The following is a 25,328-nucleotide window of genomic DNA, read 5'->3' as shown; positions in this document are numbered from 1 at the left end:
AGGTTTTATTAATATTTTACTCACACAGCACTTCACTGATTTTGACTTCAAGGTCAGTTTTTCCTGAGTAAGGCATGTAAAAAAGCTGAGGTGCTAGTTCTGTTCCCAATTACAGACATACAAATTCACAGCAACAATTTACACAGATGTAGCTGAATGCGCTCTTTAGTAAAGACTTCAATATTTGGCCAATGCTGTTTCTAATGAGCTGTCCATTATACTGCTTTTCCTATTTTAGATTTCTAAGAAATGTGTGTCCAGAATGACATGGGTGGGGTATGTGACTCTGCATCTATAAAGTCTTTAAGGCTGACTTACCTGTCCATAAAATGCTACACGGTAATATCTTCCAAACAAACGTTTCTCAGAATTCACTACTTCTGTGACCTTCAGGTAGGATCGATGAATGTCATAGTACAGTTCTGACAGTTTCTATGGCAAAAGGATGAGAGAGAATACTTTGGAAAGTGCTTTTGGAAAGGCTTTTTAAGATCAAATTTGCTCCCCTGGGACTAAAGCCATCTGCAGATGGGCACTTATTCCATGGGAATCTTCAGTATCATTAGAAGCTATATTCTGATGTAACTTCTTAAGATGTCATTGTCAAGGCTTTTGCCTTCTTGTGGAACCAGTTTGAGGGCAAATGTAGATCACTTGCATAGCTCTACAGGGAAAGTAGAATAGTAAGAGTTTAGCTCTGTCTAAAAAGTTGCTTGGTTAGTGATTTTCCCAACCATTTCCAGGGTGCTGACAGACGTGACAGTTTGTTGTGTGATCAGCCACTGTAAGTGCTCTCCAGCTATGTACTGACAGAGGTACACAGTGGCACAAAGCTTTAAAAATGCCTGATCTTGAGACAATCTGAACCCTCAGTGCATGAGGGTTCAGATGAAAGCACTACAAAGCAGAGCACCTTCATTAACATCTGTCAGCGTGGCCAGGACCAGGGCTGGGCTGACCAGCCCAGCTCTGCTCTGTACGCTGTCTTTAGGATTGGAGGGGGGAGAATGGAGCAGAGTGAGTTCAGTCTTTTGGTTCTCCAGCCACTGCTAGAAGGTGGTGCAGGTAGTTTGGTATTCCCCACTCCCTTCCTGAGGTGGGGACTCCAATCCACCCCTTTCCCCCTCCAGACTGAACTTACTCTCCTGCCCTCCCCATCTCCCATCCTGAGAGAGCATGGGAGCTTGGAGAGGGGAGTGGAGTTAGGGAACAGACAGGCTGCATGTCTGCACTATCTCCCCTGATCAGCTCCAAATGGGAGCTGGATCCCATGCCCTCCTGATCCAACAGCAAATATCTGTTGGATCAGGAGGGTTGGTCTAACTCATGCTGCTTTCTGTTAAGCACCATGAGGTAGTCCAGGGAGCTGCACATCCGTCAGCACCAACAATGTCTACCAATCTTAAATGGATAGTGACAGTGTTACTCGGGCTTAGGGACCATGATTAAGAACACATCCTATGAGGCAAAGAACCTATGGGGCAAAAGCAGCTTTATAATATTTTTGTACCAAATTGTTCCTGGACTCATTATGGCAGTTCTGTCCCCATACAGTGCTGCAAACCAGAATCAGTCCATCAGTATTTTGCCTGCATGGAGACATTACTTCTTTGGACATTCAGCTTTTCTATAACATTGTGCTAATGCTTTAAACCCCCCAGAGAAGCTATGTTTTGCTTTGGGACCCAGCTTCTTAAATTGTGTACTATTCTGTGTGACTTTTTCCAGTTTAGAGCAGAATGACATACATTATGAGTACTTAACCTCCAGCTCGCGGGGTCTCCAAATGTCTGCAAATTTGACGGTTGGGGAGCAGTGGCAGCATTAATTGCTGCTCCTCTTCTGCTAGATTTCTGGGCTTGGGGGAGTCCAATAGGTGGATAATGGGTGACAGTGCACAGTTGGATCCATGTGCGGGGGTCAGGTCAGCACATGCCTGGATCTGGTGTGTCAGGTCAGGCCAGTATTCCCAGATGCAACACACAAGATCACACCCATTGACCATGGTCAGACACTGATGCTGTGTGATCCAGCTTGTGGACTGACTCTATACCCCTTATCCAACTCACAGGGCTGAAAGGTTGGGCACTAGTGACATAATTAATTATTAAGGTCATTTTTATACTATAAATGAAAGGAAAAAATCAAAATAAAAAAATCTATAGAGTAATTTTGAAATGAAATCCTTAATCTTAAATATTTCTAAGCTGTTTTTCTTTTTATGTACATTTAATTTCTAAAAATGTACTTTCTGATGAATACATGCAGTAGGTTCTAAGTGGTTGGTCACATGAGTTACAACATGAAGATTTGAAGAAGTATGTAGCATTGGACATAGGCTAAAGCCTCTAAATAAATCCTGGCTGAAATGTTGATGCAACTTTTTTAGGCATCAATACTGTGGTTTTCACAAGCTTTGCAGAGTCATGTGCTCCTAGTGCTGGTGAGAGGAGCAGGATTTGAAATCAAAGTTTTCCATTGATTCATAGCTCAGGTAAAGCATTGGCATTTGTTATGCAAATCTCCACAGTCTGTCTCAGCCTGACCTTGTGAGATCCCATTTATGGGATAAAGAGTAATTGCTTTTGCTATATCCATTTGATCTTTCCCCTGACCTGCAGGGCACCTGTTTATGTCTTAATCCTACAACAAACTCTCCATAGGCCAACCCACATTTGAACTCATTGCAGGTGCGGGCCTGCACAAGTGCACAAGTATTGAACAAGGTAGTTTTAATTCTATTATTAAAAGAAGCAAAACCTGACAAATTAAAACATAGTCTATAGATTTTCTACTAATGGCAAATGCTAAAGTATGGGTTTTTTCTTTAAAAAGAAATTTTCTTTTTTAAAATCAGCTTACTTTAAAGTTTCTTTGTTTCTCAAACACAGCAATGATAGGCTTGTTAACCTCAGCAATGAGTTCATATCTTTCAGATTTCCACAGGTATTCTACACATAACTCCAGCTGCTCCACAAGGATGCCCTGTAACCATGCAAATAAAAATTCCCTGGTGAGTTGTTTGTTGATTACACCTGATAGCTATAATGTGGTGAACGTACATATGCATTCTTTTAGTTTGATACGATTTTATTTTAGTACTGCCATACAAAGTTTGACAAGAGCTTAATGAAAAACATTAGGCAGCTTTTGCAATCACATGTAGAGCTAAATATAAAGACTTAAAATGATAATAACATAAACTGCAGTGTTAAAAAAATCCACAAATATTAAAAGATTCAAAAAATTACCAGGTAGTATACATCTGCAGCCTTTCTGCCTATCACTATATGCCTTCAAACTACCATAAGTTAATTAGCATCAGGCTGGTTTAGTAAATACTTGGACCTTTGAAACAATATTGGAATGATACAAGAAATGATGCTGGTGATCCAGTGAGAGGCGTCCATCCGTGACAGTGGATGAGAGATAAAATAGAGGTCCTAACCCTTTGTGGAGAAGAAGAAGAGAAACCTCTTTGTACTTCTTGCAGGGATGTTTAAATCATGGCTTCCTGGCCAGATTACTTTAAAATTACACCTTGGACGCTTCTGTGGTGTTACTGCATGCTGCCAAATGACTGCTGTATTTTACATGATGTGGGTCGGCAGGCATAGTACTGCAGAGCAAAGTGGTCCCTTGTTATAGATCAAATTTATAATGTGCACAAGTATCCTTTGGAAATAAAAGCTCGCTATAATTGCAGAACTTTATTATGTAAATGATATCACAGCTGACCTCATTGTATGGAGTATCTTGCATTCCAGAATCTTCCTTCATAGCTCCTTCTTCTTTGATATTTGGGGTTATGTTTAGAAAAGCTGGCCATCCCATGGAAAATAAGCCTTGAAGTATAAGTAATAATAACACTAATTAACATGTCCATAGCCATAGATTTGAAAAGGTATATCTCACAATTGTTAAAGAGGAGCTATTTTTATTCAGCTAGGAGATTGGTAGCCAACTTTTTGGCAGGCATGCCACAGGTTGGGGCCTCAATTAGTACACAACCCAATGGTTTGCAATGAGATTTCTTACACCATTATACATCACAATGGGTAAAATTTACAGATTCTGCCTCCTAGGCTAGAAATAGATGCCACCAAATGAAGTGGATCAGCTGTGCCAGGATGTATAGGATGTACAGGTGGAGCACACATTGCCCATTGTTCTGTTCACTGATGCTGTGGGACAATGGGTGATGTGTTCTCCCGGGATTTGAAGGGCCTGGTCCTGGACACTCCAGGAATTTCCACACAGGATTAGGCCCCTCAAGCCCTGGGAATGTCTGACCAGCTTTCCCCACTTACAGAGACCTACCTCTAGGTTCTCTGTGTCTCCGTAAGTGGGAAACCCTGACTCTCCACTTACGGAGATACAGCCTAGAGATCTTAGGGGTGTGTTTCTGTAAATGAGGGAAAGCTAAGCAGGTACTCCCAGAGTTTGAGGGGCCCAATCCTGCGTGGGAATTCTGTGGTAGGCAGGATTGGGCACCTCAAGCCCCCCGACCATCTGAAGAGCACAGGCAGCTCCAGGCTGCCAGCACTCTTGTGCCATAAAGTAAACATATGTCCATTGCTACACAGAGGCACAAATTGATACCACCTTCATTGTGGCCACCAATTTGGATCAGGTTATCTTATCCTTTTCAAAAACCCCATCTTTTTTTTTTACTCATATCAATATAGTTCATGCTGAGGGTTACTATGAAATATGTATGATAAACTAACAGAGATTAGCAGAGAAGTAATACAATTAAAAATCACCCTATGTTTTATACCTCTGCTATATTCTAAGTAAAAAAATGTAGAAGGACAATTCATGTACTGTAGATACTGGGCCTGTCTCTGCCTACTAGGACCCACAAGAGCTTTGTCATAGATATCAATAAGGGCAGTCCCATAGCTAGACTGCTTTCCCAGTGATGCAACTGATACTTGCAAGCTTCAATTAAAAGAAATTATGAAGATGTTTTAAATGGTTCTATTTAGCTCAGACTTGGTATAAATCAGACACATAACAAAATATTTCCCAATATTAATTGCTTCCTATCAAAATCATGCATCATAATTCTTTTCTCTTTTGAGAATATATTCTTTCATTATATCAGTTTAAGAGCACTAACTTGGCTTTTCCATTGTGTTATCTGACCCATAAACAGGCATGGTTAGAACACTCACTTCCTCCAGTGTGAGTTGTTAGTAACAGATTACTATCAGAGACTTGAGCATCTTCCAGGAGCATACGTGAAGTGCAAATCTTTTCCATTTTCCAGTAACCTATGGTAGTGTAAGATGTTATTAGTATACTGCTACTGGTACGTGTTAATACATGCATATCTACAAATGACACGGTAACAAATGAAGCATTCTCTTTTAAAACTAGGAAACTAAACATTCAATTTAACTTGCTTACACAAAATATGTATTTTATTATTGTGGAGTTAAGACAAGAGTATACTAGTCATACATTGAAACTGTAAACGGTTTTTGAGGAATACAAGAAGTTTTGAGGATAGTTTGAAAAGAATATTAATGTGACAACAATGAAATATGTCAACTATTTGTGTTCAGTTATATCATTTTCTAGATAAATTACTGCCTTTGAAAATGTTTACCTTACCCTTTCTTTTCAGGTATTCTGCAATGAGGGCAGCAATATGGATATAGCACATAGCAGCCTGAAACGAGACCATATGAATATATTCATGTATAGCATATATTCTATATCATCAATTTGCTGAGGGTCACAAAGATGCAGCAGCATTATCAGAATGTGGTTTGGAAAAGTTAGGCAAATTTAGCTTGACAATTTCATTAAATAATAGGTCAGATGCTAAAATCCTTATTCATGCAAAACCAGCTAATTAAACAAAATGTTTTGCCTAAATATGATTAGAGCAAATATTAAATGAGGACCTTCAAGATTTGACCTCAAGATAATATGTGTTCACTTTTAAGCAAGGTGTCGCTGGAGTAATAAGATGGAAGTTCAAATCAGCAATTAAAAACCAATAGAATTTTTGCCAAAAAAAAAATGGATTTTGTGATATGACCCAGTGCTAGAAAAGCTATAAAAAGAGTAGGAATTCCAAAGCCTTGTCTACCTTAAGAAGTTATATCAAAATTTATTTTAACAGCTGAATTAGCTGACCAGGACTTTGTGGCCAATGTAGACATGGGCAAATCATCTAGTTAAGTCCAGGTGCATAGATTCAAATACAAAATACCCAGGCATTCTTGTAATTTATTTTAGACACATGAGGGGGAATGCATGCTTCTCTTTTACCACCAAACCCTTAATAATTTTAGCCTGTATACAGCACTTGTTCATCAGTAGGTTCTAGTCTAAATACAAATAAATTCTAAGTTCATGTAAAATTTTTGATGCCAAAATGAAGATGGGCCAACAGTCTGGGGACGCGATCAGGAAGGCCAACCACACCTTGTCATGCATCCACAGATGCATCTTGAGCAGATCCAAGGAGGTGATCCTCCCCCTCTATGCGGCACTGGTCAGGCCACAGTTGGAGTACTGCGTCCAGTTCTGGGCACTGCACTTCAACAAGGATGTGGACAGCATTGGGAGGGTTCAGAGGAGGGCCACCCGCATGATTAGGGGGCAGCAGGGCAGGCCCTACAAGGACAGGTTAAGGGACCTGAACCTGTTCAGCCTCCACAAGAGAAGGCTGAGGGGGGATCTAGTGGCCATTTACAAACTAGTCAGAGGGGACCAGCAGGTACTGGGGGAATCCCTGTTCCCCCGAGCACTACCAGGAGTGACTAGAAATAACAGTCACAAGCTGGCAGAGGGTAGATTCAGACTAGACATCAGGAAGCGCTACTTCACTGTCAGGGTGGCTAGGATCTGGAACCAACTTTCAAGTGAAGCGGTGCTGGCTCCTACCCTGGGGGTCTTTAAGAGGAGGTTAGACAAACACCTCGCTGGGGCTGTTTGCCCCCAGTACTTTTTCCTGCCATGGCAGGGGGTCGGACTTGATGATCTGCTCAGGTCCCTTCCAACCCTACTAACTATGAAACTATGAAACTATGAAAATTACCTCTGACAAATCTCCATTTCTAACATGAATCTTGGCCATGCTTTCAAGCCAAGTCCTACGCAATTCAGGTGTGCTGGCATAGGAGTTTGCTAAGCTGTACTGTAGATCCACAAGCATCTCTGGGTCCTTCTCATGTTCCTTCATCTGAGCTGTCGCCATTAAAACTGTCCTGATGCGTTTGGTCAGGTCCTTTACTTCTGCTGGAAAGTTACTGTTCTTTGGAAAAATATGAACAATCAATCACTGAAAAGGTTCAAGCAGCTATACTTTTCTCAGGCAAACTCAGAGTATCACCCATGAATGGGCCAAACTCTAGTCCATATATTCTGGTACTAGTTGCAACACTGCAACATGGAGTAACTCTATTGAAGTCTGAAGCAGACTTATGCTAGTGTACCTGAAATGAAATCTGACCCTTTGCTTCTAAAGGGTTGGTAATTTAGGACTAGATTCTGAACCACTTAGAAATGCTGAATAATCTTTACTCCTCATGAAGCCTTATTCATTTTAAGTAGACAAGTACCACTCAATGTCAGCAGAAGTCCTTAGCCCATTCAAATCACACTGGTAAAAAAACATAGCCCTCATATTAACGCCATCAAAAAGTATTTCTCAAAAATACTTAAGTCAGTTTTCCTGTTTTTCATATAGAGTTGGTCATGAATAAGTCCTTCTTTTTAGGGGTTTTGTGGCTATTGCTGCTTTTGCACAGGTATAGAGAGAAACCATACAGAACAGTAAAATTCTGGCTTCCTTTTGGCTGATGGTTGAGAATGCTGAAAAAGTTGAATCTATGGTTGCAATGTCAGCACATCAAAGAAAATCAGTGGTACACTTTAAAAGAAAAAACAGGACTTCATCATTCTCACACTAATTTTGCACCAATGCTGCTATTAACTTCAGTGGACTTATTACTGACTTACACCTCTGTCAGTGAAAGCAGAATCAGATCCAAAGTATAAAGCTTAAAATGCTTCTTGAAAAGCATTTGATATGAACTTCTAAAAAATACCCATGTGGGGCTTTCAAACAGTTACAAGTCTGTTAATATATTCAGTAAAGGTGTTCCAATTACTTATTAAATAATCCTTATTGGCAGTTAAGCTCGCCATTTTAGGCTAGCACACTGTTGACAAATCAATTTACATTTCTGTGAGTCTGTTTGTTATATAACTATATTCTGAACCATGTGGATGAACCATTTTTTGCTTAAATATTTTTTGTCAACTATGATTTTGACTACTTATGATGCCTTATTAGTCCCATTCCATGATTTTTATTCTGTGACTGGATGAGTGGAACATTCTCAGAAGGAGAACAAAAAGTAATGAATAACATAGGATATAATTTTCCAATAAATTAATTCATCCTGAATTATTAAGCTTTTGAAATTCACAAACATTTTCATGACTTCCCAGTAGTTTTCTAAATACTTGTGAAATACATAATATCAAGTCATGAGTCACTGCAAAATGAAGTCATGCTTTCATCCATGAAGGTATTTGTAAATCAGTTCTTACTTAAATCACTTAAATATGTAAATCATATTCAGCCATCTGTAATAGCTGGGTGAGTGACATAAATGTTTCTTACTTTCATCTGCTTGTCTCCATTTGCAAAATTATTTATAATAGCAAGCGAATGCTGAAACCGAGACCCTCCAATCCCTGCATCTGCAATCAGCTGGCTTACAGCTTTGATGAGCTAGAGATGAAGAGAAAAAGAGAATCAAATAGGGTTATTTATCAAAAAAAGTGAAGTTTGGAAATCATGTTTAATCCCTGGTTTACATACGTCGATGAATGTGAGCAGTAGAGAGGGATTTACACAAGTATTTTATCAAGACAAAATATAGGAAAAAATGATATGAACATAAATTATAATAATTCCACATGTATTTATAATTGTTTAACTTTTAAAGTAGTGAGACCTGCCTCAGCAATGAAATACTCTAATTTTATGGTCACTGGTATGAGACTGAAGAGGTAAATTAGATTCATACTGTTTACAAGTGGGTCAGATTTTCTTTAAGATCTGGATCTGATATACACTGCCTGTGGTAAAACTTGACATAACTGGCCAGTTTATTGTCACCCCAAGAGAAGAGGCCATTTGTAGAATTCAAAGAGCTGTTTCAGTGGAATACTTCATAATAACCAATAAAGATTCTTTCAATTTCCCCTGACACTTTCCTTACCTGTAGATGGGATCTGACTATTGACTTCTGCTTGTTAAATTCAAAGTTCTTCCTCATGAAAAAATAAAGAAGAGCAGATGCCTCCGTCTGAGTTGATCGTGACCGATGGTTGCAGCACTTCAGAATTTCATAGCAGAATGATCCACACAGGTCTGCCTGCCCTTGAAAGAATGCAGATGGGAACTATAGGAAAGAGGTGTGAAAATGGTTAGTACTATCCTCAGATCTTACTGTGCTATGAGTCAATATATTGAGTGTCAAATTTTCATTTAAAACCAACTTCCTTTTCTCTCTCTCTCTCTCTTCATGCTCCAAGTACTCACATTGGTATTTAGCAAAAACATGTGCCACTAACCAAACGTACCCTTGTGAACTAAATGCAAATAAGAGAAACCTCTGGGTGCCAGTTTGTGCACACACACGGTTGGTTGTTTATAAAACGCAAGTCAAACTGTTCTTTGTGGAAGTGCACATAGCAGCAGGAGCACAGCGTCCTAAATGGATCAGACCCCAGTCTGAGTCAGACACCCGCATGAGTCAGACACCATGGTAAAAGACCAGCAAGAAGAAAGAAGTTTCAAACAACACATCATAGAAAGTCAGGATTGCACTTCTGAGCAATAATTTGAACAGTATTAGAAAGCAGGGATTAGAGGAATGTGAGGGCCCAAGTTGCTCTGTCATCTGGAAACTACTGATCATGGACAGAGTGAGTAGAGCAGAGAGAACAGAGTGCATTGCATAGATTCCTCTAGTTTGGCTAGCTCTAGATTCCTATAGAGATTGGTGCCCCTGAAAAAACCACAATAGAGATTAGTAATCCCAAACATTTGAAGAATACAGTGACCAGTGGCTACAGGATGGATGTATCCAATGATGTTAGATATTTGCTTTCCTGCCACTACTCAGTCTTGCTTGGCTCCTGGAAGTCTGGTGTGTAATTTAAAGCAGTCTGTGGCTTATTCTTCCCTTGGCCCTTGAGCTATGTAGCTGGGAAAACTGTGACTTCTTATTTTTACAACCCTCAGAGATGTTTTGGAAGAATGGCACATTGTCTAAAAGTTTTCTGGACTGTGTATTATACTCAAGGAGTCAGAGCACCCGGTTATAAGAACATAAGAATTGCCATTTACTGGGTCAGACCATAGGTCCATCTTCCCCAGTATCTCGTATCACACGGTGGCAGAGTGGATGCTGAAAGGGAGAATGAATTGGGTATGGCCAGGGTTTCTTCCCCTCTGCTCCTCCCCCCACTTACAGCACTTAAGGTCTAGGAAGTTCTAGTTCAGAGGCAATATCACTAACTCCCATACTCAATAGCTACTGGTGCCCCTTTCTTCCAGGAATGTGTCTAATTCCTTTTTTGAATCTAGCTAAACTGCCAGCTTCCACAACAATCTGCTGGCAATGAGTTCCACTTTAATTGCATATTGTGTGAAAAAGAACTTCCTTTTATTAGTTTTGAACTTACTACCTACTAGTTTCATTCTATGACCCCTAGTTCTTGTCTTGAGAGAGACAGTAAATAATACATGTCTATTTACTTATTTTGTAAACCTTTATTATGAACTCCCTCTAATGTCTCTTTTCTAAACTGAATAGGCTTTTAGCCTCTCTTCATATGAAAGCATTTTCATACCACTGACTATCCTTGTTGCCCTCCTCTAGACCTTCTTTAGTTCTTCTATATCCTTTTTGAGGTGTGGGGACCAGAACTGGGCATCATATTCAAAGTGTGGACTCACCATGGATGTAGAAAGGGGCATAACAAATTTGATCTTTTGTTTACAATTCCCTTCTTAATAATCCTGAACATTTTGTTTGCCTTTTTGATGGCTGCTGATCACTGAGCTGATGCTTTTAGTGAACTGGCCACAATGAATCTCAGATCTCTTTCCTGTGTGGTAGCAGATAATAAAGAACCCATCATAAAATAGGTATAATTTGGGTTATTTTTGCCAAGGTGCATCACTTCACACTTATCTACATTGAATTGCATCTGCCATTTAGTTGCCCATTCAATGAATTGTGCCAGATCCTTCTGTAGTTCCTCACAGTCCACCTTGGTCTTTATTACTTTGAATCATTTTGTGTCATTGGCAAATTTTGCCACTTCATTACTCACCCTCTTTTCCAGATCATTTATGAATTGTGTTAAACAGCACTGGTCCCAACACTGATCCCTGGGGGACCCTGCTGTTTACTTCTTTCCATCCTGAAAACTGGCCATTTATACTTACTTTTTTCTTTTATCTTTGAGCCAATATCTAATCCACAAGTGGATGTTTCCTATAATCCCACAATTACCTAATTTAAGAGCCTCTGATGGTGGACCCTGTGAAAGACTTTTTGGAAGTCCAACTGTACTATGGCAACTGGATCATCCTGATCCACCTGCTTATTGACACCCTCAAAGAACTCTAGTAAGCTGATGAGGCATGCTTTACTCTTGACAAAGCTGCATTGATTCCTTCCCAACAACCCGTGTTCATCCAAACCAAACAATTGTTTTTATTATTGTTTCACCAGTTTTCCAGGAAAAGAAGTTAGGCTTACTGGCTTGTAGTTCCCTGTGTCCACTCCAGAGCCTTTTTTACATATGGGAGTCACATTGGCAACTCTCCAGTCCTCTACTACCAAAGCTGTTTTTAGTGACAGGTTGCATGCTACAATTAGGAGTTCAGCTATTTCCAATCTGAGCTCCTTCAAGACCCTAGGATGAATGCCGTCAGGTCCTGGAGATATGCTCCTGTTTAGTTTATCAATTCCCACTACAACCTCAACTAGTGACATTTAAATTCAGGTCAGCTTCACTGGTTTGTCCCTTGAGAGCAGTGGATCTGGTAATGGGATTTCCCTAACATCTTCCACCATGAAGACAGATGCAAAGAATACAATTAATTTCTCAGCAATGGCCCTATCTATCATCCCCTTTTTACACCTTGATCATCCAAAGGCCCAACTGACTCCCTGGCAGGTATTTGGCTTCTAATACACTTAAACAAATTTTTATTGTTACCTTTTTGTCTCACTAGCAAGTTTCTCCTCAAATTCTCCCTTAGCTTTTCTTATTTCAGTTTTACATTTGCCTTGTCAGTGTTTATGCACTTTTTATATTTTTCTCATTAGGATCTGACTTTCACTTTTTGTAAGAAGCCTTTTTTCTACCTATTGGCTCTGCAACACTTCCATTAAACCATGCTGGCTTTCTTTTGATCCACTTTCCTTTGTTTTGTTTGTTTTGATTTGCTGTACATTATTTACTCTGTGCCTCCAATATGGAGCTTCATTTTGGTGTAGTCTCCCTTTTTACAATTAAAGGCTACTGTGGTAGATATTTTGTCTCCCCACCTATGTGGATGTCAAACCCAATTGCATCATGGTTACTACTGCTGAGTGGCTCAGCAACACTTATCATTTGCACCAAATCCTGTGCATTACTTAGGACTAGGTTAAAAATGACAGTGGGTGTAAGGGAGGGTGTGGGGTATGGGGACCCCCACAGACTCCCCCCCAGTGCAGAGTCCCTGACAGTGGCAGCAGCAGGTGGTGGATGCTCGGGGTGCTTTTGCCCCATGCAGGCACTGCTGTCCAGTGGTGTGCAACTCTGGTCAACGCTGTACATGGTGGCAAGAGGTGCAGCCAGGTCGGCCTGCCTCTAATCACATGGGGCTCCATGCAGTGTACATGCAGCTTCCGGCACTTGTGTGCCACTGGGGGGAGCCCTGCACGATGGAGCCAGCTGCCTTCCCTGACTCTTGCCGTGAAGGTCCCAGGACTCCGCTGGGAAGCAGGGGACAGGAGCAGGGCTCCCTCCACTTTTGGCAGAGTCCTGGGACCTAGATGGCGGGGGGGGGGGAGGGCAGCCGGCTCCATCGGACAGGGCTTCCCCTGGTGATGTGCGAATGCCAGGAGCTGCATGTACACTATGTGGAGTCTTGCATGATAGGGCTCCTTGTCACCACATGCAGCACTGGCCGGAGCCATGCACCATTGAGTGACAGTGCCTGCGTAGGCCATGAGTGTCCCGAGTGCCTGCCACCTGCTGCTGCCACTGCCTCTCACTGCCAGTGGTGGGGACTGTGTGCAAGAAGAAAGGCCATTTTGTGTGCTAGTGGGGAGTGTGTGGGGGGGGGTCCCCACAGCCCCCCCAACCTGCCTCACACCCCACAAACCCCACATACTTATACCCAGCCCCCCATACCCCCCACATATACACACTTCCCGCAACATATCTTATTGCCACCACACAGCCACATCCCCTCACAAACCCACCACACACCCCCACGCCCCACCATACACACACCCCCACCCACCCCAACCACACCCCAACACACAATATTCAAGAGTAAGACTTTATTTTTGAGTTATTATGCAATCACCTCTATGTACACTATGCAAACACAAATCATGACAAAAATATTTTTTATAATAAAATTAAAATATTGTTTGACTTTTAGTATATGATTTGTTTTTTTCTGGTTTCAAGATGGAAACTCTCCCCTCCCAAAAAGAATACTTCTGAAGGGCAAGGGGAGGGACTCCTGGTGTCAAAGGTCAAGCGTAAGAGGGTGGGAATTCTGGTCCCACGATGGTGACTAGGTTGTGCGGTACCTGTCAGGGGGTGGGGCTACCCTTGCAGCTCTTGAGAGTTCACCAAAACTCAGTAAGTGACCCTCCAGCCAAAATTATTGCCTGCCCGTGTTAGACTAACCCAGTCTGTCTGTGGATAGTCAAAGTCCCCCACCTTTACTGCACTTCCTGCTGTTGCAGCCTCTCTCAACTCCCTCAGCATTTCTAGCTCGCTGCTACTGTCTTTTTCTGTGGTTTGATAGTGTATCCTTAGACAGACTTTTTTCTATGACATCAATACCATTATTTACTGCTAAGCACTCTGGCTCCCCACACCTTTGATCTTAGACTTCCAGCATTACCATAAAAGCATGTGTACTTTTTATTGCTGTCTGGTTGGTTACTTCTGTGTGAACTTTTATTCATTAAAGGTATTTGTTTGTGCTTGTCTTCACCCTGTTTCTTACCCTTATTTTTTATACTTTCACCGCTATAGGGTGTGTTAATCTGAGCTGTGTGCTGTTCTGCACCTGTTGGCTTTTCCTCTGTATTTCTCTGCCACCATTTAAAATATATGTGCCAGCACATTTTGGTTCATATGGAGGCCATTCCTTCTGTATAGGCTCCCCCTGTTCCAAAAGGTTCCCCAGTTCCTAAAAAACCTAAACCCTGCCTCCCTACACCATTGTCTCAGCCACATTTTGAGACTCTAGAGCTCTGCCTGTCTACCTGGCCCTACCTGTGGCACTGGAAGCATTTCATAGAATGCTACCATAGAGGTCTTGGACTTGAACCTCCTACCTAACAGCCTAAATTTAGGACCATTTTGTTTAGCATAACAGAATGACAGCAGCCATCCTCTTATTTTTTGGCAATCTCTATATTGCATATTCCAGGTCATTATTATTTCTAACAGGGCTTTAATCTTAGCCTTTGAATCTGAGATTCCATTACAATTAGACCTTATTCCCAGTCACAGTAAACTAGATGCCCAACAGTGTTTCACAGTGCTCACACAATTATTGGACCTGTGAAATTGCCAGTAGTTACATATTTTCTTGGATTTTTTTTTCTAGTAAAAGTGGATTAATGAAAAACAAAATGTTAAAAACAATGGTTTTGTTGAGATTCCCATGAGACACAGCTTGAAGCCCTGCCTATATTCCTGGCATTTCATCTGGCGGACTGTGAGACATACTGGCCTTACTGGATCTGCTGTTGTGAAGCAGGCTCACCATACAACCTTTTGCTTTGGGACTGTTAGGCTGGAAGCCCTAGCTGATCCGGGAGCCTTGGAAACTGGGGAAATGATTTCTCCTCAGCACGAAATTTCAATTTTTAACTTTTTTTTCCAGAATACATTTAATTATTTTCTCAGAAAATCTGAATTTCCCACTTCCTATCATTTCTTGTAGGTATTAGTAGTTTTTTTTCCAACACTAAGCTCTAAATACCAATAAAACGAGATGACAAAAAACATGTTACAATATGCAGTCATTTCCTGCAAGTTGTATAGGCCAGAGCAGTCTGTGAACCTGATGAAACAGCTTTCAAGAGAAAAACCAGTTACCTTGCTCACAAACAGCCGTAAGGCAGCAAAGACATGCTTGAGGGCTACTGCAGACTGGTTGATTTGCAGAAAAAGGAGATAGGTATCAAAGACCTTTTTCATCAGTGCATTCTGACAATCAGATTGCTGGAGCTGTCTCTGAAAAGACAACACACAAACATTGTAACAGCTTTATTATACAATAAATAGAAAAAATATTCCTTGAGTTCTTGCACCAAGTCTGAGAGTCTGGGACTACACCAGTGCAAAAAAAAAGTGGGCAGATGAATAGCCCTCAAGTGGCATAACTCACTCACTTTTGTCGAATTACCCATGAAAGAATCAAATTATACCAGTGTAAGTATCTATCCATACTTAACTTTGGAGTGGCTATTTGCTCAAGGGAAACAAGCTATTATAGGGGTAGATCTACCTCTAAAGATCTACCCCTGCCACAAAGTAAGAAGGCACTATAACAACACCTATTGTGAGCATTTGCCCCAAGACAGTTACTTATCTGTTTGCTCCAGATCTTGGTGTAATTTACATTATGCATAAAATCAATTAGATTAAACTGTGTTATTGTGTGTCATCTGTCTAGGCTCCAGTGTCTCTAGTGTTTGCTCTGAAAGGGTTTGGTGGTTAGTATAATCAATGGGCTTGCAGTTACACTGGGAAACTGTTTCCTCTGCTTGTTCTTCCCACTTGCTGACCACGTCTAATGATTAGAAAAGGAAAGTATGAGGCACAACATCAAACTTTTGCTGGTGATTGGTACTTCCTAGTATTATGCCCTTGACTGAGTCACCTAGGCCAACATTTGCTAACTCAGTTTCCCGTAATTTGACACGTTATATACATGTGATATAAATGGTTTGCTACGCTGTCTGGGAGTCATGAGAACCTATGACTCCCAAAAACTTCACTAGAAGCTATAGGAAATGTAGGATACTTGGATACCCATGTTTGAAAAGCTTTGCCTTAAACTCTCTGTGCCTTGACTCCTCCATTTTTTAAAATGTGACTAATAAAAAACAGAACTTCGTAAAGGTATTTGAGATTTTCTAGTGATGGACTTGGGTCATCATTCTTTCTAGTCCTGCTTTGACAGGGAAGTATGGACTAACTTATGCAAATAACCTTAATGCCTGCTCCCCAAAAATAACTATATAAAGGAACAATTGGGCACTACACTATATATTTTTTATTTTTGGCATGTTCTCATGAGCAAATTAAGTTTCATGGAAACTTCTGCTTTTTCACTCCCAAACACATTTCAAGGAGAAATTGCAAAAACAAACATACCTGGTGGTTCTGAGTGAAGAGACCCAATAAGTCAAGAATGGTGACGCAAACCTCTGTGGCAATATTTGCTTCTGTGTCTACATAATGAGCAATGTCTGTTTCACTGGAGCCACCTACGGAAAAAGAAACAAGAAGAAAAAGGTAAAAATCCCCAAGTAAGTGTGGATAAAGATAATTTACCCATCAATCAGATCAAGATCTACCTCTACAATTCAGGATACAGAGTCTGTTCTAAATATGTCTGTAATCTAAGGGATATTGTTAACAGAGCATTGATGCTTGTTTGGGTTTTGTGTACTTCAATTTTATTTTGTTGCCAATATTAGTTTTTACTGAATATTGTTTCCGTGGTTTTGGTTTTCTTCATAAATGACAGGCAGCCTAGAAAGAGATATGCACAGTGAATTAGATAATATCATCATAGCTCCATGTGAAAATTGTAATGTTCTATAAACAAATATATACTTTGCAATATCCTGCCACGTAGTTCACTACCAATCTGGCTTGGCCCTGTCTGTTTAGCAATATATTTATCCACCAAGTCTGCTAAGGGCTATTTTGTAAGGTATGTTGGACTGTGTTTGTTGAAGGCATTAACACCAGCAATAGCTAATGAATGGATTCCCCCTGCGGAGGATAAGGGCAAGAGGATGGCTTACAAAGAGCATTCGATCTTCCTGGCACCAGCCGGCAGCACCAGCCCTTTTTGATCTGGCAGGCGGATCGGGGCCCACCTGCTGTGCCAGACTGATCCCGGGGGTGTGGGCCCCCGATCTGCCTCCTGGATCACAGGAGGCTGGTATTGTTGCTTGGGGCCAGCGGCAGGCAGGCCCGGGCAAATCAGCTCATGCGGGGACCTGCTACTGCTATGATCCCGGGGTGGGGGAGGGTCCCCGCATAAGCTGATTTGCCCCGGGCCCCACACCCTCCTTGGGCTGGCTCCAGTACAGGGTTCAGGGCATATCAGCTCGTGCGGGGACCGTCCCGTGCCCTGGGATTGGGGTGGCAGCAGGTCCCCGCATGAGCTGATTTGCTCTGGGCCTGCCTGCTGCTGGCCCCAGGTGGCAGCACTGGCCTCCTGTGATCTGGGAGGCAGATCAGGGGGCCTGTACCCCCAGAAACAGTCTGGCAGAGTCCCCGCAGCCCTCCTGGGGGTGCAGGCAGGCCCCGATCTGCCTGCTGGATGATAGGAGTTTGGTAATGCCAGCTGGGGCCAGCGGCAATACCAATCTTCCTGGTGCTGGGTGTGGGCTGTGCCCAGTGCCATCCCAGGTGGCAGGAGCAGCCTTCTGTGATCCGGCAGGCTGATCGGGGCCCCCCTGCATCCCTGGGAGGGCTGTGGGGCTCTGCCGACTCTTCCCAGGGCTGTGGGGGGGCCCGATCTGCGCAGCCCATGCCGGTAAGATCGGTCCTGCTGCTGGCCCCAGCCAGCAGCACCAGCCTCCTATCATCTGGCAGGCAGATCGGGAGCTCGCCCGCACCCCTGGGAGGGCTGCAGGGGCTGTGCCAGAGTCCTCCCAGGGGTGTGGGCTCTCAAATCTGCCTGCCGGATGCTAGCAGGCTGGTGCTGCCAGCTGGAGCCTGTGGCAGAACTGATCTTACTGGCACCGGGTGGGTGAAACCTCAAAACAGCAAAAGAGTTTTGACAGAACAAAATGGAACAGTGCTTTCGAAATGAAACAAAACTCAAAACACTGTTCCGTCGAAATGGAAGTCGAAGCAGAACAATGCTGTTTCACACAGCCCTACTGGACTCCCCTCTTTAAAGTTTCCTAACTCTCTTTCTTTGCATTCAGGGTGTACAAGCATCAGGAGTCCACAGCAGAAGATGGGGGAGCAGGGCCAATGAAAGAGAACTCACTGGGGCTTCTTCCCTGGCATAGCCATGCAATAACAGTCAAATAGCCTTTCCAATATGTATGTGAAGTATACGAGGTAGGAAATACTTGAATTTTACCACATACTTTAATTCTTTTCAGTGAGTTATAACAGTGTGGGGAAACAGAATACACATTTTTTAAAACAGGGCATCTGCTATGAGAGCTAAATATCAATATATTTTCTGCTGGATATGCAATTTAATTTTCACATTGTTAAATAGATACATTTAAAAAACCCACATTACTTGTAAAGTTAAATGCATACTAGAAATTTTAAGAGGAAAAAAAAAACTTAAAGGAAAATTGCTATGAAGACAGTACAGATTCTAATACATCTGTTTTCATAAAATATGATTTATACAGATCAAAGTAAGAGAGAAGAAGCAATATTCAAAACATTACTTCATTGCTGGTATGCATGTAAGTATGCATGTCATAGAGATGGCTGAAATATTTAGAATTTTGAAATATTTCTACAGGAAAAGGCACACCATATTCCTGGAACTGGTTTGGAAAATACTCCCCATTTCTAACACTTCTATTGCTTCAGTCAGAAGGCAGGAAACAGGTCCTCAGCTGGTGCAAGTTTCACTGAAGTCAATATTTATGGCACTTCGTATCAGCTAGATGTATTATGAATTCTAGCCAACATTTCAGATTTGGGTTCCTAAAGCCACTAAAGCCAAAGGGAACAGAGCAGCTCTGAAAAATCAAGCTGTGTATTTAGTTTTGTAAAAGAATGTTTTGGTGTTTACTTCCAGGTAGTGATGATAGAAAGTGTTAGCTCCCTTTCCTTACAGAGCTACAGGCCAGTTATTCACAGGCATATAAGCACTACTGCACCTAATATTCAGATTTTTAAATGAATTTAGGTTCTTGTCTCATCGATTTTAGTAGAAGCTGGCACTTAAATACGTTTAAAACCTTGGCTCTTAAGTTCTATGGTGATGGACTGTACAGAAAAGGTTATATTAGAGAGGGGGAGAGAGATAAATCCACATATTTCATTTACACTTACTTGCAATGGTATTCTCTATCATTTGCAGCAATTTGGGGTTGGAAAATGCATTTTTGCCACGGATTATTGGTAATGTTTGAGATCTGTGTTGTTTGTGGCCATCGTGACTTGAAGCAGAATGCATCCTGAAATTGAGAAGGCACCTTTTAAAAAAAATGTTGTCATGTCCCTATAGTTTTATCATGTCACTTCCTATAGTACTTTTCAATAACCATAAGGGAGACCAACTGATACAAATACTTTCAGTTAATGTATGTGGTGCATAAAGTCAATAAGGTGGGCATTGTCCAAGGAAATGTTCTGTGATTTCTTGAAATCAATAGGACTCATAGCAACATTTGCTTACCACTAAAATAAGTGAGCGATATGTGGAAATAAGCCTTTGGGAAAAAAGAAACTAGGTTTAATTCTATTTATGCAGAATACAGGGGAAAGGGAGAACTATTAAGACAACAGAGTACCTAAAGCAATGAGTATTGCTTTCTAAAAATGGAGACAAATGATTTCAGGACTGACAGTGACAGCAAAATGAACATGATTTTAGTTCTTGTTATGTTGATAAGCACAGTCAGATATTTTACTGATTAGAAGAGACTTAAAACTAAGGACAATATTTGGGAATCAAAATTGAGGCCTGTAAATTCACAGTATTTGGGCTGTAAAATAAAAATGGTCGCACTTTCAGAGGTACTGGGCACCTGCAAGCACCCTTGCACAGTGCTCTTGAAAGGACTACCAAGAAACACAGCTCACCTACCTACACTCTCTAGCACCCAGAAAGGAGGCAGTGAAGCCACCATGAACACATCCCCTTTCTTCACTCTCAAGATCTGTCTCTGGAGGTCTGGAGAGTGATGGCAGGAAGGGGGCACAGTCATGGTGATTTTCATGAATGCTCAAGAGCACCACGGAAGCTGCACAGATATCTCAAATTTGGGTCACTTTTATTTAACTGACTCAATAGCAAAGTAGACACCTAACTTGAAGCACCTAGGTTTGATACTTTTTCTCAAGAGCATGTCTTCCTTACACATTGTTATTTTCTCTGCTTGGATTAGAATATCCATGAGTTTGGACTTAAATGGCCCAGAAACAAATATCAGGAGCAAAGGCAGAAAGGTTTCTTCCAACCTTCTTCCCTCAGCTCTCCATGGCTCACCAAAAGGTAAAAAAGGGATTTATTACTTTAAAATGATAGGCTTCTTAAGAGACATAAACCTGAAGAAAACTGTCAAAGATTATAGCAACCCAAGTGCAGATCCTGTACTTCAGGCCTTCCCCAAAAATCCTCTACCATCCAACATTTACCCCATGAGTTCCTCCATCAAGCCCATAACTTCTGATTCAGGTACAGCACATCATTTAGAAAGTCAACCAATCTCAACTTAAGGACTTCAGTAAAGAGGTCTTTTCTGAAAACAGCTTCTGCAATAAATCGAACATTTATGTCTCATTTCTACTAAACTTAAACCACTCGGGTTCACTGGTTGTCATTTAATGATATTGAAAATTGTAGTTATTTATATTTATATTTTCAAAGGAGCTCAGCTCCCATTCAGGCACCAAAATCAATTGCCTGCCCTTTTCCCATTCAACATGATAAAATGTGTCTGTGTCAGAGTGGAAGCTGGTGGATGAAAATCTGATCCCAAGGGTTAGGTGCTGAGTATCTGAAAGTCTGATCCTGAGATCAGCTGAAAACTTGGCTCCTCATGCATATAATATATCATCATTCAGCAAAATTAATAAATACAGAAATATATGTGCAAGTTAGAACTTGAAGGTATTGTGGAAGTTAGAAGCTATGGGGCAGCATTAATATTTTCTCTCGAACTTTGGGTCTTTGCTTGCCTTTACAAATATTTTCATAGCCAAAAGGGATAGTTGCTGCCTTGGGAAGTGCAAATAGTAAAAGCTTCTATAGACAACTGAAATATGCCTCATTTGTGGTGGTGTTCTTTTTTGTGTCACCATGCTGGCTTGCCTATAAACATGCAGCAAAACAATTGCCTCCTAATGTACTAGCTCAAAGACCTCTTGGCCAGTACCAGATGTGAAAATGAGATTAGTTTTTTGGGGGTGGGGTTCTGATTGCTTTTTACTCAACTGTGCATAGCCCCAAAATTCTGCTTGGGTGAGTGTTTGAGGCAAATATTGCTAGCCTGTTAGAGATATTCCAATCATTTTTTTTCCTAAAGTGGCCAGATGATTATGTACTGCAGCTCACATTTTGCTTTTGGACTGAATCAAGAGGCCATAGGATAAAATCATTACACGCTGGTAAAAAAAAACCCTACAATACGATGATTATTGTGAAAAAAAAGACCAAGAAAGAAAGATTCAAAATAGCAAACAAAGAGACAATAATCAATGATTACACTACATAGCAGTGTGGTAGTAACAAGATGTGAGTGCAAGTGCTCAGTAATCTTGGCTTACATTGCAAGCCTCTCCTCTCGCTCCACCTTCTGGGCCCAGTACTGTTACTGGATCCATGAAAGTTGATTCTTAAATCAGCATAGAGCCCAAGTGACTTCCGATGGACTTTGTAAAGGCCTAAAGATCTAGTTAAATGGACTCACATGCAGGACTGAAGGCTTGAACTGTGAAGTCTCTGGGACAGAGACTTTATCTGTAAAGCACTGAATGTTCTTTGAAGAACACTGGACTGGCAATAACTAGACATACACTTTTATAACAGAGAGTGAGACCTAACCTTATTTCAGGTGAAGTAAAAAAAAAAAATATATATATATATATTTTAACAGGAAAGAAAAGCACTGTCTGCAGTTATCTGAAATAGGTACTACTGGCCCAGGGACTTCATTCATACTACTTGCCTGGGGACTTTACCACTCTCTGGCAGTGTAAGAGGACCCAGAATTGAAGTAAATGGAAATTAACCCCTTTGTTTATTCTGACTTTAATTTGGATTTGCTTTAAGATTTTAAAAGTCAATAATACAGTATATTATTACCATTGTGACAGGAGACCAGATGTCTGGCATGATGAGTTAGACCCCTTAAGTGTTCCATTATTCTGGGTGGCCTGAACAAATTTAAATGCAGCAGCAATTTTCCTGGTAAAAAAAAACAAACATTAAGTCTATTATGGTACGTGATGCTAATCTCCTCATGCCTGTGAGAAAAAAAAAGTGCCTGGTGAAACCTGATACAGAGTATGAATTAGTTAATATAGCAACTTTTGACTTTTATAAGGCAAATCACACATAGAAAAGTGTATTGTAGCATGAAAGTAGAAACAAAGTATTACAATATGGCCAAAGAAAAGTGCATGTTTCACTTTAGGCAGCTGGAAAAGTGATCCTACATTTTTCTGTAGAGTGATTTGAAGAAAATACTAGAGGGTAGGAGGATCTCTGTTTTTTATTCCTGGCAGAGCATTCATCAGGGCATGACAGAACCATTGCTTCCCAGGTATATGATGGCAAATGAAGGGATCTATTTGTTCTTATCTGGCATTTACACAAACCAAACAAAACAACATCAAGGTCAAGAAAACCTCCATATGATGTGTTATGTCAGTTTCCATAATTTATCAGTTTGCCTAGGTGAACTCACATGGCCAATCAGAATACATTCACAGGGAAAGAAAGAATGAATGACTGAACAAATGAAAGAACGAAAGAATGAACGAAAGAAATGATCTGTATGTCAGCCAGCGTATTTTGGAGTAAGGCTTTTAGGAAAAAATTGGCAGGTGTTCCTAATTTCATCCAAGAGTTAAGCCATAGTGTAATATGTAAAATACCACTGTAATTTATGTTGGATAATGAAAATAATTACCTTACTATATTGCGTTTTCCTAGATATCTAAAATTCTGCAGGCAAACTCTGAAAGACAAACAGGATATTTTCTATTATGCTAATAACAGTCTGTTATTTTTGTAAAAATTCTGAGTCTGGGTCACTTTAAGAAGACTTTAAGAAGACTCGTAATAAATCAAGCCTTTCAGAGAGAAATGGTACTTAGAGATACACTTAGAGATACACATAGAGAAATGAGTGGTTTTGAGAAGAAGGGTTACAGAATGGGAGACTTTCAATCCATGTCATCATACCTTCCCCCCAGGGTTGGGAATTCCTTCATGACTGGTGGATTAATCTGAGGGGATGGCAGGAGGACCATCTGTTCACTATCCTAGAGGAACATCTGAGGATAAGTAAAGGATGACCTGCCATATTCACTTTACCCATCTTTTACACTGCAGCTGCAAGGGAGTTGAGGTCTACTTACCAGCAAAGGACAGCTGGGCTAAGAGGGTCTGGGCTAAGAAGAAACCTGATGGATCGGCTTGTATCTATGCAACCTGAATGGCTATGAGCTCCACAGATGACACAAGATCTTTTGATTTTGGAAGGAGAGAAGAATTTCAATGTCATATGGAAGGACTGATATGAAGTTCTATGAAGTAATACTCTCCAAGTTTCATGTCCTCTTAATGGAAATAGTCAACATAAGGAATAATACAGTCTTTAACCATTAGCATGTTTTACACTAAATATTCATGGGTTTTTGTCTACATGGGAAAGTTACTGTGAAAGCTAGTGTGAAGTTAAAGTGAAAGACCTACTCCAAGCTATTTCCTCCTGTAGATAAACTCAAAGATATACCATGACAACAAGCAAAAAAAATGGAATGAACTTACTCTAAAATGCTGAAAAAGTCTGTTATCTCTGTGAGTGGAGCTCTCTGCCAATAGGAAATCAGTGTTTCTGGAAACAGACAGCAAAATATATTAATTTATCCAGTACTAGAAATCTAGATTCTTATTTAAAACCAAAAAAGGCTAAGAGAGATTGTTTCTGTTAACTTCAAGGGGTTTTGGATCAGGCTCGAAGAATTTTATAATAATGTATGTAAGGACGCAGGGATATTTTACCTTCTGAAATTGTTTTCATAATGTGAAGGAAACACATGAGAAGGCTTCTCGTTTCTGCTTGATCTAACTTGTCAAACCGCAAAGTTGATCCAATCAAAGATAAAGGTCTCACAATCTGTTGAATTGACAATACATAGGCTTGTTGAGTATAAAGATAAGCTGTTTAACTCTAATAATTGTTTGCAACCATTTATACATGTACCTTTTCACAGGTGTCAGTTCTCTCACTGTTTTTTTCATTGGTACTTGGGTTAGAGTCAAGACTTGCTAAGGAAGCTCTGGAGTCAGCATGGTTTGCTGCAGAGATAGCTATTGATGAAAAGGCTGTAAACGAAAGTCATAGCAAACATGCTAAAATGATGTGTATGGATACAAAACTAAGAATAGCAACAAAAAATAAAAAATGTTGTATGGCATACAGATTGACATTAGTGCTTTGACTTGTCAATCTCTGTAATGAAGCTATTGATGAACACTTAGGGGACTGAAAACATGCAACAAGTTGAAATAATATGATACAGACTGCTGTTATTCATGGCATTTAAAAACATATTACATTCTATTCTATGAGATTCAGATTCAAAAGTATGTTGAAAGACAGTAGGAAGACTGAGTTCAATGGCTTTGAACAGGTCTTGAGTGAAATAAACTAAGTAAATGGGGTTTCCAAGCCTCCAGTAGTTTTTGAAACAGTAAACGTGCTTGCCTAATTAAAAATCCACATGTACAATCATTTCTTCTAAGCATACATTTCTGAAGTGCCAAACATAGTTGAAAAGAAAGCAGTAACTGCCCACCCTAGGTTTTAGTATTCTAGGAGAATCTTTGTACTGTACATATTTTT

General features: G+C 40.7%; 1 protein-coding gene across 10 annotated transcripts in view; it reads right to left on the bottom strand.

The window, feature by feature from the left end:
• The window catches only part of DOCK10 (dedicator of cytokinesis 10), a 194,024-nt gene that overhangs the window by 20,567 nt on the left and 148,129 nt on the right, over positions 1–25,328 (bottom strand). For 7 of the 10 annotated variants that reach the window (XM_025200420.1, XM_014518563.2, XM_025200422.1 and 4 more), the window contains exons 35-50: positions 24,687–24,808; positions 24,485–24,599; positions 24,251–24,317; positions 23,388–23,435; positions 22,559–22,660; positions 19,582–19,706; positions 16,684–16,796; positions 15,400–15,537; positions 9,258–9,440; positions 8,654–8,764; positions 7,061–7,276; positions 5,623–5,680; positions 5,181–5,279; positions 3,739–3,845; positions 2,863–2,985; positions 319–432 (exon numbers count right to left, since the gene is read on the bottom strand). In XM_025200420.1, coding sequence (XP_025056205.1) covers positions 319–432; positions 2,863–2,985; positions 3,739–3,845; positions 5,181–5,279; positions 5,623–5,680; positions 7,061–7,276; positions 8,654–8,764; positions 9,258–9,440; positions 15,400–15,537; positions 16,684–16,796; positions 19,582–19,706; positions 22,559–22,660; positions 23,388–23,435; positions 24,251–24,317; positions 24,485–24,599; positions 24,687–24,808 — 1,841 coding nt within the window. The remainder of the gene's footprint in view (positions 1–318; positions 433–2,862; positions 2,986–3,738; positions 3,846–5,180; positions 5,280–5,622; positions 5,681–7,060; positions 7,277–8,653; positions 8,765–9,257; positions 9,441–15,399; positions 15,538–16,683; positions 16,797–19,581; positions 19,707–22,558; positions 22,661–23,387; positions 23,436–24,250; positions 24,318–24,484; positions 24,600–24,686; positions 24,809–25,328) is intronic. The other 3 variants (XM_025200424.1, XM_025200426.1, XM_025200425.1) reach the window with 2 other exon arrangements.

Source organism: Alligator sinensis, unplaced genomic scaffold (assembly GCF_000455745.1).
Source record: "Alligator sinensis unplaced genomic scaffold, ASM45574v1 scaffold596_1, whole genome shotgun sequence".
NCBI classification, from domain to species: domain Eukaryota; kingdom Metazoa; phylum Chordata; order Crocodylia; family Alligatoridae; genus Alligator; species Alligator sinensis.
The sequence above is the reverse complement of the archived record's forward strand: the minus strand, read 5'-3'. Positions and strand labels throughout refer to the sequence as shown.